Source organism: Geotrypetes seraphini, chromosome 2 (assembly GCF_902459505.1).
Source record: "Geotrypetes seraphini chromosome 2, aGeoSer1.1, whole genome shotgun sequence".
In the NCBI taxonomy this organism is placed as follows: Eukaryota; Metazoa; Chordata; class Amphibia; order Gymnophiona; family Dermophiidae; genus Geotrypetes; species Geotrypetes seraphini.
Window position 1 is genome coordinate 61,517,321 of NC_047085.1, and position 14,200 is coordinate 61,531,520.

At 40.3% G+C, this 14,200-nt stretch overlaps 1 protein-coding gene across 1 annotated transcript in view; it reads left to right on the forward strand.

The window, feature by feature from the left end:
* The first annotated feature begins 8,576 nt into the window (after window positions 1-8,576).
* Window positions 8,577-14,200, forward strand: part of DPYS (dihydropyrimidinase) — a 69,986-nt gene continuing 64,362 nt past the window's right edge. The window contains exons 1-2 of the mRNA XM_033935025.1: window positions 8,577-9,035; window positions 13,948-14,106. Coding sequence (XP_033790916.1) covers window positions 8,778-9,035; window positions 13,948-14,106 — 417 coding nt within the window. The 5' untranslated portion in view covers window positions 8,577-8,777. The remainder of the gene's footprint in view (window positions 9,036-13,947; window positions 14,107-14,200) is intronic.

Consider the following 14,200-nt stretch of genomic DNA (forward strand, 5'->3'; position numbering starts at 1 on the left):
TGCAAGTCCAGCCAACACAAGAATAGGAAGTCAATGCAGAGAAGTGGCTTCCAGGACAAGTTGATGGCAGCAGGCTCATCTCATTGCCATTGCCGCTGGCTGCCCAAAAATTCAATGCAGCAGCTGAGGAGGAGGTAGGTAGGGGAGTTGGATGCTGAAGAGAGAAGTAATCCGGATCCTAAGAGGGAGTGGGAAAGGGTTGGAAGGAGAGATTGACACACACACAGACAGAAGCACCGGGGGGAGGGGTGGTGAAGGAGAGAGAGAGAAGAACCCATGGCAATGGGGTAGGGAGAGATGCTACCATGGGGGAGCTTTTGGGGAATAGAGGTTAAAGAGGGAGAGAGAGGCAGATGCTGGGATGGGGAAGATAGAGAAAGATGGTGGATCCAGGGAGGAGAAGAAAGATGCAGCAACATGGGGAGGGGGCAGGGTAGAGAAGAGAGAGTGGCCCTAGGGTGGGGGGTACAGGAGAAAGTGTAAAGAGGGAAGAAAAGTTGGATGGAGGCGGAATATGAGGACAGAGATAGAAGAATGCCCTTGGAGGCAAGGGAAGAAAGGTGAGATAGGGATAGAGCTGGGACTGATAGGGTGATGAGATGCAGTGGAAGATAGATGAGAACCAAAAAGATATAGAAGATGAGAAGGGGGACCAAGAAAATGGGTGAAAAGTGGGTGGTGGGGGAAGGGGCAGGACATGGAGGGGTGGGGCCAGGAGTGGGTCATGTGTCCTCATTTTTTGTCTTCCCAAATATGGGACCCCAAACTTTAACTGCTATAGTTATTACTTTGGCAACATAGATCAAATTGTCATGCCAATAAAGTTATCTGAAACAGTTCCTTTTGCCAGTGTCATTGTCCTACACTTGCCTTCCTCTGGCAGCTGCTAGGCTATAGCAACTCTGTGCTCTCCTTTATTCTTTTGGAAAGGACGAAGGGGGCGATGGGAACAATAACTAGGATACTGAAACACTTCCTTCCTACTTTTTTTTTCTTGTAGCTCTGCAGCATGGAGATCTCCAGACACACAGGGCAAAATATTGTGGGTGCTCAGGCACCCACAGAGCTGGTGCCTATGACATAGCTGGTGACTAGGTTAGCTGCTGAATGGGATAGCAGTCTATATATATAATTAGCTCTTGTGAAAGATTTGCAGTTATTTAGTTTCAATGCAGTTCCATTAACAATCACTGGATGGCATCAGAAGGTTAAGGTTTTATTTTCTCTCAATTATATAGTACACGAAAGACAGATTGTGTTTCAGAAACACAGACATTTTATTTAGACAATTATAATTTAGCTTTCCATTAACAAACTGGTAGTAATAATCACATCACTTAGCTCCCATTGTTCTCTGACTCTATTTTTCTCTTAGAATCTTTGCAAGTAAAATGTATGTATCAGAGTGTTGTTTGAACTACTTTAGACTGGATATCAATATACAGTACTTCCATTTTCTGCAGGATATACATGGCCAAGCTCAGCATAGAGATATCCTCTTTCCGTAATTGGTTTTTTAAAATTATTTATAAGCTTTTCACATTTAAATACAAGCAAAAAAATTATACTTGAACATAGAATCTAATGTAAAAACAAAGAAATATTTGGTGAAAACCTCCACCTAGAAAACTGATCACTTATTTAGTCCATAATTTGGGAAGCCACAGAAAGAAAACTAATCAATAGAAACATTATAGTCAAAAGAAACGGCTTAAGAGGTGTTAAACCAGCAGCCAATTTGCGATAATCTGTGGGTGGACTTACTGATTCTGTCATTAATTCAACCTCTTCTTTAGCCACAATAAAGTCCAGCAATTGATTTAGTTAAAATTTTCCCACTGTACAATATACAACATTTAGATGGAAATTTCAAAATAAAAGTAGCTCTCAAAGCCAGAACTCTAGGTCTATAAACCAAGAAATCTTTCCTTCTTTGTGAAGCTTGAGATATATCTGGAAATACACAAATTGATGAACCAAGAAATTGCTCATTTATATGTCTGAAATAGACTGAAGAACCAAATCTCAAACGTATTCCAAGGCGAATGTTACGATAAGAGTTGTCCTATCCACCACTACTTCCAGAGAGTTTTCCCCAAAATTAGTTAGGTTCATCTCTCCATGCATAATTCTTATGTTGTCAGTAGCAGTAGAGCTTCCTGGCTTATTTCTAATGGTAAAATATTGAGCTCTTAATATCGGTGGTAAACTCTCAGACAGTATCAATAAAATCTCATGTAAATATCTTTGTACCATCTCAATTGCTGACAAAATAGGAGATCTAGGAAAGTTCAACAATCTCAAGTTATTTTTCCTTTGGTCATTTTCCATGTGCTCCAACATTTTTTGGAAAAAGACCTCTCTTTAACAATATCCACTTCCAATTCTTTAAATTGCTTATGTAGTTCTCAGTGTTTTTTTTTTAATACTCTTACCGTGTTCCCTTAAGGTCTCACTTTGGATATTCACCAAGGCATTGATATTACGACAATCAGTCTTTAATGCAGAAACTGTTTTATTAAGATTGGAGTCCATAACTTCAACAGCCTTCCACAGAGCCTCCATATTAATTATTGCAGGCTTAACCATTTCTCCATATTATTAGGTCTCATTCCCAAATGTATTTCTTTTCTTAGGTTCCATATAGGGTGCTGTTGTCAGGGCCATCACTGAGTGACTCTCTTCCAGAAGTTCCTCTGCTGCTGCTCCTGGGCTAGAAACTGAAGCTGTTCCCACTGGACTCACGTTTCTGGGCTGGAGCGGTGCCTGTCTGAGTTCCAGGCTCAGTGAAGCTTGATCTCCGCTAAGATCCGCCATAAGATCCGGTGTATCTTCTGTAGCCACTGCACCAGTTTGCATAACTGCTCCCAGTATGGTGGTTTGAACAAGGCACCGAGGAGCCGCAGACACTGGAGGACCAGTCTGAGGAATACCCTTTCGCTTCTCCATTGAAAAGTTGAAAAACCACAAGGAAAAAGAAGGCAAAAGCACCATTTTGCACCCAACCGGGAGAAAACAATGCCTATGTGTCCGACTCCTATGCCATCTTGGCTTCCCCCCTGTCCAAAGATGTCCTTTTTCTTCTGTCTACTGGTGACAGCATGCTGTGGAATCTGTTCCTGGAGGATGTGGTTAAGGCCAAACAAGTTTCTGGAGGAAAAGTCCACAAACAATTATTAATAAGGAAGACTTGGGCAAACCATCATTAATCCATGGAAATTACATGAAAAATGTGATTGCTTTTTGGGTAATTATGACTCAGATTGGTTACTATTAAAAAAAAAAAAAGGATGCTGGGCTCAATGAACAATTGTTTGACTCGATATGGTTTTCTTATGTTTTTCTCTGGCAGCTCCTGGAGATGATTCTGTTATGATTCCAATTTTCTTTTTTGGCAAAAACTTTGGGCTTCTTTTACAAAGGTGCGCTAGCGTTTTTAGCGCACGCACCGGAATAGTGCACGCAACCCAAAAACCTACCACCTGCTCAAGAGGAGGCGGTAGCGGCTAGCATGTGCGGCATTTTAGCGTGTGCTATTCCACGCGTTAAAGCCCTAACACAACTTTGTAAAAGAAGCCCTTTGTGTTACATAGGCCCCCTTTAATCAAGTCACGGTAGAGCGTTTTAGCGCTGGCTGGTGAGGTAAATGCTCTGACACTCATTCAATTCCTATTAGCATTGGAGCATTTACCTCACCAGCCAGCGCTAAAATGCTCTACTGCGGCTTGATTAAAGGGGGCCTTAGTATTTTGTTGTTATTGGAAAACCTTTTTATTTGATACATTCTTTTCCTGAAATACATTTATGATATTTGTAATAATTTTTGAACTGTATTAACCAAAATATCTGTACTGTAGTTCCCATTACTTTGTTCCAGCTTTTTTTTGTAATCTGCTTTGAGCCCATGTGTGGGGGTGGGTCTATGGATCTGGATTTTACGTATAAAAAATCTGGTAAACCTAGCTAGGGTCATTGTTGACAGATGCAATCAGGAGTTTTACTATGCACTGTACCCCCTACTGGTCTTGTACATTGTAAAAAGTAGTACTTTAGAGTTGAGGTGGCAGCCTAGTGGCTAAACCAGTTGGCCTGATATACAAGGGGGTGACAAATTCAAAACCCCTCCTCCCCCCTCCCCATCACTTTGAGCTGTTCAAAAGTGGCATACAAAATAGGGATTTTGTGGTGCTAGGATCATGGTTGCCAGATGCAATCAAGAGTTTTATTGTGCACATTCTTTTTACTTTTCTCCCTAGGGAAGGAGGCTTGCTCATTAAATTTGTCAGTGAGCCTCTGCTGGGCCCTTTTAGATCTATTGTAACTTCTCCTATAGCCAGGGTCAATAAAATATCATCTCTTCCTGGCCACCATAAACCTTGCAAGCAGCAGTATGTTTTCTTCTGAGAAGTTGGACTGCCTCCATCCTGTTGGCATTTTTCTCACTGTCCTTGCGCCGATGACATCATGACGCATTACATGTTATTGCTGGGCCCAAACTTGTGGCGGATTTCTCCGGATTCTATATAGGATGTGAAAGGAACTGCTTTAAAAAAAATCTATGCACAATCATATCTGTGCTGAGCGCTATTCAATAAACAGTGCATAAACTCATATTTATGTATATTCTCTCATTGGCGTGCATCACTATTGGCGCTATTTAGAATGACATTGTTTTCAGCATCTTTTTTTGAACACCATTTGCTGAATCTGGCTGTAAGTACGCATTTATATATAGTGCACACTGAGTAAGAATGGTATACTCTATTATCGGTGAATGATGTTTTGTCACATATGACGACCCATCCATATTAAATTCTTCTGTTCAGCATTCACAGAAGAAAAACTTGGAGACGAGCCACAGATAACAAAGAAAAGTACATTTCAATATGAAGCAGAAATGGGACCATTCACAGAAGAGGACTGTACAAATCCCCAGGACAGGATGGAATACATCTCGAGATATTAAGGGAGCTCAGAGAAGTTCTGGTGGATCCCTGGAATTGGGAGAGATTCCATGTGACTGGAGGAAAACAAATGTGGTCCCTCTTCACAAAAGTGCTAGAAAAGAAGAGGGGGGGGGGGGGAAACCACAGGCCAGTAAACCTCACCTTGGTGGGAGAGAGGTACTAGAGACTCTACTGAAAGTAAGGATAGTACATTTTTTACAGTCCATGAGTTGCAAGAGTCAAAGCAACATGGATTTACCAGAGGCTGATCATGCCAAATTAATTGTATTGTGTGTTTATTTGTTATTCGCCTTATACAAAGTGAAGTACAAATCAACAAACATAATAAATGTCATTACAGACATAAAACCATACAAAAATACTATTAAAAAAAACATAAGAATATAAAAGATGAATCTGATGGATTTCTTTGACTAAACAGATAAATCATTTTCATGTCCCATTAAAAAATTATCACTAGTCTTGAGCCACATGATTGCTTTTCTTACTATATACTGGGGCTATAGACCATGGAAGACAATAGGTATGAAACTGGTAGGCAAGACGAGAAAGAGTATGATATAGTGTATTAGTAACATAGTAGATGACGGCAGAAAAGACCCGAATGGTCCATCCAGTCTGCCCAACCTGATTCAATTTAAATTTTTAAATTTTTTCTTTTTAGCTATTTCTGGTCAAAAATCCAAAGCTCTACCCAGTACTGTGCTTGGGTTCCTCCCCTTCAGCACTCTATCATAAAAAATCTCCTTATTCACGTAAATTAGAAGTGCTAATATTAAGTGTAGTAGTTCAACGTAGATTTTAGATGTATCTACTACAAACAGGTAAGCAGATCAGCAGGCAAGTAGATTAAAAAAACTTTTCTCATTGAGTCCTGCCTGAATGGATCCTCACTCGCTGTCCCCACAGTTTCATTGAAACTAAATATTTTTTGTAGCCGACGGTGGCCATCGTTTCATGATCAAATCGCTGCTTCAGGGCTCTGAAAAACATTAGCACTGTTCCTGGGAGAGTGTGGCGCAGTGGTTAAAGCTACAGCCTCTACACCCTGGGGTAGTGGGTTTAAATCCACGCTGCTCCTTGTGACCCTGGGCAAGTCACTTAATCCCCCCATTGCCCCAGGTACATTAGATAGATCAGTGGTTCTCAACCCTGTCCTGGAGGACCACCAGGCCAATCGGGTTTTCAGGCTAGCCCTAATGAATATGCATGGAGCAGATTTGCATGCCTGTCACTTCCATTATATGTAAATCTCTCTCATGCATATTCATTAGGGCTAGCCTGAAAACCCGATTGGCCTGGTGGTCCTCCAGGACAGGGTTGGGAACCACTGAGATAGATTGTGAGCCCACCGGGACAGACAGGGAAATATGCTCAAGTGCCTGAATAAGCTCATGTAAACTGTTCTGAGCTCTTCTGTGAGAACGGTAAAGAAAACTGAATGAATGAAACAGCGATTTGATCGTGAAACGATGGCCACGGCTGCAATAATATTTAGATGCACTGAAACTGCGGGAACAACGAGGTTGCCTGCCTTGGGGTGTTTTGATTTGTTTTTTTTAATGTGCATCCTGATTGGCAGTAGGACGCCTTCCGCCGCCTATAATCAGGATGCCATTTATAGAATTTTCTCTTCTGTGTCCCGTATATGACAATTTGGTTTCAAAATACTGCGGCTAAACTAATCTTCACAAACGGCAAATTCGACCATGTCTCCCCGCTTCTGTCTAAGCTTCACTGGCTCCCAGTCACCCTCAGGGTTCGCTACAAGTGCACCTGTCTCACCTTCAAATCTCTTCACGGCATCCTTCCTCCCCTCTTTCCACTATCCTGGCTCTCGAGTACTCACTCCACCAGATCCACTCAGAAATTTAAACTATCCTTCCCATCTCTAAATGGCATTTCCCATACTGGAAAACTTGGAACATCCCTCCTCTTCAGGATCACCGAGCTGTGGAACAGCTTCTCTGCCCATCTTCGGAGTTCGACCTCCCTCCAACACTTCAGAAAACATCTGAAAACCTGGCTTTTCTCCAAAATGTAACCCCCCCCCACCTCCTTTATTCAAAGCCCCCTCTTTCCTTCCTGTTTAGCAGCCCTTCCTTCCATTGGAGTTCCTTTCTCTGTTTTAATTCCTGTAAACCGTGTCGAGCTCCACTTCCGTGGAGATGACGCGGTATATAAACCTAAGGTTTAGTTTAGTTTAGTTTAGTTTAGGATGAGCTTGAGAGGGCTTCGATGGGTGCCCCTTCAATTTAGATCATGAGGTTGGTGCAGGGCAGACTTTCACGGTCTGAATCCCGCAAGCAATGAGATGGCTTAGATAGGCCGAAGTGAGTTTTGACATTAACTCCCATAGTTGACAGGAATTCCAGTAGTGGGAACCTAAGGACAGTACCAGGTGGATTTCTAAGGTCTATGGCCCAAAAATAACAAAGAATAAAGACACGTTAATTTCATCATGAAATGTTAATGCTTGTAATTATAGGACAGATTGGATGGACTGTTCAGGTCTTTATCTGCTGTCATTTACTATGTTGCTATGGTACATCATGTAACACATAAAGGTGATAGCAAAAATATTTTGAATTATATTCTCTCCTTACTATCTTGTATCTATTCAGTGCATGCAAGCTCATTCTTTGTATTTGTTTATATTTGGTCTTTTTACTACTGCTATGCTGTTAGCAAAATTGTAACTTTTATGTTTAACTGTGTACACTGCCTTGGGTGAATCTCTTCATAAAAGTGATTAATAAATCCAAATAAATAAATACGTATGGGGAATTTAGGAAACGCCTAAAAACATATCTGTTCCTGAAGTATTTAGGCAGCTGACCTGTACAAGTCTTACTCCAAAATAACTGTTAATCTATACCTGCCAATCACTAGCTCTTAACTCTGTTTATTCCACTCAAGTTGTACCATCTTTTAATTATTGTAAACCGTAAGGAACTTCACGGTCCTGCGGTATATAAACTGTTATTATTATTATTATTACTACAGCTGATGATATTACTAACTTGACCGGATACTGTTAAAACCAGAACAGCATATTCACAAAAATAAGTACAGTAAAACCTTGGTTTGCAAGTGTTTTGCAAGACAAACAAAACATTTTATTAAATTTTAACTTGATATACAAGCAATGTCTTGCAATACAAGTACATACAGTATCACACATCACAACTGAGCCGATGGTTCTACTCTCTCTGACGCTGCGGGAGTGTAGTGACTGTTCTAAATGAGCGAGGTCTTGCAAAACAAGTACATATAATATTTTGTATTAAAGTTTTGGGGTTGTGGAACGAATCGTCTGAGTTTCCATAATTTCCTATGGGGAAATTCACTTTGATATACGAGCGCTTTGGATTACAAGCATGTTTTCATAATGAATTATGCTCGTAAACCAAGTTTTACTGTACTAATGTTCTTTTTTTTTTTGGGGGGGGGGCATGGATTTCTGAATTTAAAGTAGCCTTCAAGCAAGCTATAAACTATTTTAATAAAGGCATGAGTGTCTCTTTAAATAGAACCATGGAGGGGAGCCAAGAAAAGGTGGAATCCTGAGTCGCCTGTTAGAACAGATGTTTGCAAAATCTGAAGGGTATCAGATGGCATTCTAATTTTTGCTCCCAGTGAGAGTATTTCTTTTCTACTATTTATTTAAGGACAGAGTGACAAGCTATGTAGCTCATTGACCAGAAACCAAGTCATTTGTTCTACCTTTATGTCTTGCTGAAAACTAGTAGCCTGCAGGGTTGTATTTCACTGGTCTGTCGGCTGAACTTAATAGCAGGAGACGGTGTGATGGATTCCCAAAACAAGATTTTAATTAGAGGCGGTAAGGTAGTAAATGATGATTGTTCCTTCCTAGCGGACGTCTACATTGAAGATGGTGTTGTGAAAGATATCGGCATAAACCTGAGACCGGCAAAGCCAGAAGGGGTGAGAGTGCTTGATGCCAGTGGTAAACTGGTGATCCCTGGAGGAATTGATACCCACACCCACTTTCAGTTTCCATTCATGGGTCTAGTGTCTATTGATGATTTCCACCAAGGAACTAAGGTACGGGATTATATCAGTTTCATATAGCATAGAAATGTCATGCAAGGTCCTCAATGACCCTAAAGGGAAGATCATTTTTATAATTAACTTGCATATAAAAAATGCACATAAGTGACACCAGTTTTCAAAGGGAAAGTAAACACGTGCTCTCACTTTGAAAATCATTCTACTGAAGCTACATGTATACATTTACACCTGTTAAACTAAACTAAACCTCACGCTTATATACCACATCTCTATAAGAATAGAGCTCGACACGGTTTACAGAAAATTAAAGAAACAAATACAATAGAGATAGGGATAATATAGAAGGAAACAAAGATCACAATTTTGAAAAAAGCCAAGTTTTCAGGTGTTTACGGAATAATTGAAGAGAGCCCAGATCACGCAACTGGACAGGAAAATTATCCCAAAGCTCAGATTGTCTAGAAAATTTATGTGCATGCTTTTGAAAATCCAAAAGTATGTGCCTAGGTTCAAATCCCGTCCCTTCTGTGCTCTTGGGAATGCTGCTGGGGGTGAAAGTTTGTATGCAAATGGTATTTTTGCACAAACATGTACTTCAACTTGACTAAAGTACTTTGGGTCATTTTAGAGCTAGCTACTGCTATGCAAATAATCACGCTTAAAAAAATTACTTCCTTATCTGCTAAGGAAAAGGTAATGATTTTAAACTGCAAAGCATGTTTAAAAGATGATGATTAACACGGAAGAATAGAAATCTTCATTTTCACATATGCCAACTTCTTTAGAATGATTAGCAAGAGAGAGAGATGTCGATCAGACTGCTGATTATATACTGGAGTAATACTTTTGGCAGAAAGACAATAGGAAAATGGAAATATTTTTAGTTAAGAAGTGAAAAAGAGGGAAGGAGGAAATTTACAGTTTTCTTATTACTGCATTTGTCCTGGAAAGTCCAACTTACTGTAAATGCAGAACATTTTGCAACTATCTCTGGTTCTGCAGCATTGTTCTTAGCATATTGGCTTTGAGGTAGACTCTAATAACGATGCCACTTGACAATCAGCTTTGAAAGTAAGGAACGTAGTACAGCAGCCACTTAGAAATTAGGATGTAAAGGTCATAATATAGAGACCTATGCAACAAACTCGCTAAAACAATTTTAGGGTGCCGCGACACACTAGCGAGGAGGAGAGTTGTTCGTGCCCGCTGACTGCCTACAGGATGTGCCTCTCTCGCTGTGAGAGGCACGTCCTGTAGGCAGTCAGCGGGCATGGACGACTCTCCTCCTCGCCAGTGTGTCGTGGCACACCTGAAATCTCAGGAGGCATACAGTTTGTGATACACTGCTCTATGGTGTGCCAAAAGTTTAGGCACTAATTCAGTGTATAACCTGCGGACTGCAATGGCAGTGAAGCGCCAAAACGGGTGAAATGGCAGGTATACCTGTAAATGCATTTAGGGACAGATTCTTTAGACAGCGCTGAGCAGTGCCTACATTGTGGGCACTACTCGGCATGGTTGTTGATCAAAGAAACAGCCCCATATGGAGAATCTCGCCGAGTAGTGCCTAAGCAAACTTAGGCATCACTAGGCATCCTAGACACAGGCGCCGCTCCATTAGGCTAGCTTTTCGCTCGCCTAATTTAGCGGCACGTATGCCAGACGCCTAACAATGCCTAAGTCAACAACACCTATTCTCCACCCATAATCATGCCTACTGTTTAGGATACTAAATGAAGGCTAATGTCTTGAATCTTGGAACTGAAACCAATATTTTCTATACCATTTCCAAGAATATAACTCTCTCAGTTTTCTCTATTAGCTTCTATTTCACTTCAGACATTCATATATTCATACTGATTTTTCACGGACCTCAGAAACACCCTCCTCCAACCGTTATTTATGCATTTTTTAAAACGGGGAGCGTCACAGGTGTATATCTCCTCACTGGTCCTTATTACTTTTATCTGTATAAACTTTTTAACTTTTTTTGATTTTTTAACTTAAGTATGTACTTATCTTTTTAAATAGTACAGCGGTAGGACCCGGCATGTTTCGCATCCGCTTCGTCAGGGATCCATGCAGAAACCACTAACATCTGCCCCGCTCTAAATTTGAATTGCAAGTTTTTGCAAGAATTAGCGGTTTTTGCATGGATCCCTGACGAAGTGGATGCGAAACATGTCGGGTCCTACCGCTGTACTATTTAAAAAGATAAGTACATACTTAAGTTAAAAAATCAAAAAAAGTTAAAAAGTTTATACAGATAAAAGTAATAAGGACCAGTGAGGAGATATACACCTGTGAAGCTCCCCGTTTTAAAAAATGCATAAATAACGGTTGGAGGAGGGTGTTTCTGAGGTCCGTGAAAAATCAGTATGAATATATGAATGTCTGAAGTGAAATGGAAGCTAATAGAGAAAACTGAGAGAGTTATATTCTTGGAAATGGTATAGAAGACACTGTTTAGGATAGGCATTGTTAGATGTCCTAGGATTCGGCACTGAACTCTTAAATTGTTTAATTAATGTTTGGGTTTTTTTGATTGGCTGAAAACCCTCCTACCAGCATGCCTTAATCCCTCTGAATTAGGGCACTTTATTATACCCTGGTTGTGATTGAAACATGTCTAACTTAGGATATCCTTCTTTTTTTGACTTGGAAGTTTCTTCCCATTTGATTATATCTGTTGGACGTCCTAAATTTGGGCCCTCCCTCGTCCTTTCCACAACATACTCCCTTGCTATTTGAATGAACTGCGGTCCAAATTCTGCCTTTTAAAAATTGTAATTTGGACTTTTGGGGGCATTTTGAGACATCCATAATCCACTGGATTTCGATAAGTCTACTATCTTTTACTCTACTTTACTTTACCCAGCTTTTATATTCCACCTACATCACATAGTAGATTCAAGGCAGATTACAATAAGTAAGAAGACAGGAACAATTCACAACAGAATATAACAAACACAGTCAGTTCAATTTAAAAAACAACAACAACAACAACAAAAAACCCACTATTAGGAGCATTTTCAAAACACTAAGACGTCAAAAAAAATGGCATAAATTGGCACTTGGCCATTTTTCTCACCAAAACATTCAAGTGCCAATTTTCAAAGCTGACTTTCTAGACATCTTGCTAGGCCTCTAGCCAATGTATGTGCATAGTTTGAGTGTGTGTGTTGGAGGCATGTTATGGGTGGGGTTTGGGTACGCTTGATCGTCTTGTGGTGATAATCGAACATTTCCTAAGATGTCTAGGACGGAGCTTAGACATCCAGTGCTAGACTTATTTTAAAAGCATCCAAGTGCCATAAAGGAATCCAAACTGACTAGATGACCACTGTAGGGATTAAGTAATGATTCTCCCACACTCCCCCTGTGGTCAGTGACCCCCTCCCATCCCATAAAGGTCTGAATGAAATAGTATACTGTATACCTATCTGTAGAACAGTAGCACCTGGTATGGGAAAGCCTAGTAGAGCAGCACACAGGCATCTTTAAGTAGCATGGTGGGTGGGCTAGTGAACCAGAGAGGAGAACCCAAGCCCATAAGCCACTCTAACCACCATATTTATGATGGAAGCTGTAAGGCCACCAAAACCCTACTATACTGCCATATAGGTGCCACCTACAGCTATAAGGGCTACTAGGGTGGTAGATAGGTGGGTATAGTAGGTTTTGGGTGGAATTTTGGAGGGCTCACCATAAATTATAAGAGGATTATGGTGAGATTGTACACCTATCATATGGCTCTTTAATTTTTTCAGGAGTCTCTCATGATGAACTTTATCAAAAGCTTTCTGAAAATCTAGATACACTACATCAACTGGCTCACCTTTATCCACATGTATATTCACACCTTCAAAGAAGTCAAGCAAATTGGTGAGACAAGATCTCCCTCAGCTGAACCCGTCTCATTAAATCATGTTTGTCTAAGTGTTCCACAATTTTATTTTTTATAATTGTTTCCACCATTTTGCCCATCACTGAAGTCATGCTTACTGGTCTGTAATTTCCCAGATCTCCCCTGGAATCCTTTTTAAAAATTGGCGTAACATTGGCCACCCTCCAATCTTCAGGTATTACAGATGATTTTAGCGACAGGTTGCAGATCACTAACAGCAGGTCAGCAATTTCATGTTTTAGTTCTTTTAGTACACTGGGAAGTATACCATCCGGTCCTGGTGATTTATCACTTTTTGTCGATTTGTCTTAGTACATCTTCCAGATTTACTGAGATTTCTTTCAGTTCCTTCACATCATCACTCTTGAAAACCATTTCCGGTTCAGGTAGATCTCTTACATCTTCTTCTATAAAGACCGAAGCAAAGAATTCTCCATAGAGCTTAGAATTCTCACAGAAGTTAGACTAACCAACGTTAATTCCCAACCTTTTCCTTTCTTCTGCTTTTGTAGAGAAGGAGCATAAGAACATAAGCAATGCCATACTGGAACAGAATGAAGGTCCATCAAGCCCAGTATCCTGTTTCCAACAGTGACCAATCCAGATCACAAGTACCCCCAAAGAATAAAATGCATTTTAAGCTGCTTGTCCTAGAAATAAGCAATGGATTTTCCCAAAACAATCTTAAAAATGGCTTATGGACTTTCTAGAAAAAAATAAATTATCCAAACCCTTTTTAAACCTGCTAAGCTAACTGGTCCAGAGGCATTACTACCCTGGATGGACATTACTTTGGGAAATACTGTACTAAGCATTTCCCTTTAGATACCAGATGGGACAAAATGTCTTCAATATTTGTGTCTTTATCTGCTTTGAAAATGAAATATAGCACTTCAGTATCATAAGGCAATGTAAATGTGGGGGAAACTGGGGGTTTTGAAGTTACAGTGAATTCATATGATTTCTACTGAAATTAGCAACTCAGTAATAACTTCACATACTGTAAGTTAATTTCTTGCATCCATGTTCTGGTTCTAGGCTGCTGTGGCTGGTGGTACTACTATGATCATTGACTTTGCCGTACCCAGGAAAGGCTGCTCTCTTATTGAAGCCTATGACACATGGAGAAGCTGGGCGGATCCTAAAGTCTGCTGTGATTACACCCTGCATGTTGCAGTTACATGGTGGAGTGACAAGGTAGAAAAAAGTGTGTTGTCTGTATGAGGCTTCTTTATAATTCTCTTACATAACCAAAAATGATAAAACTGATATATTAGCAATGCCATGATCA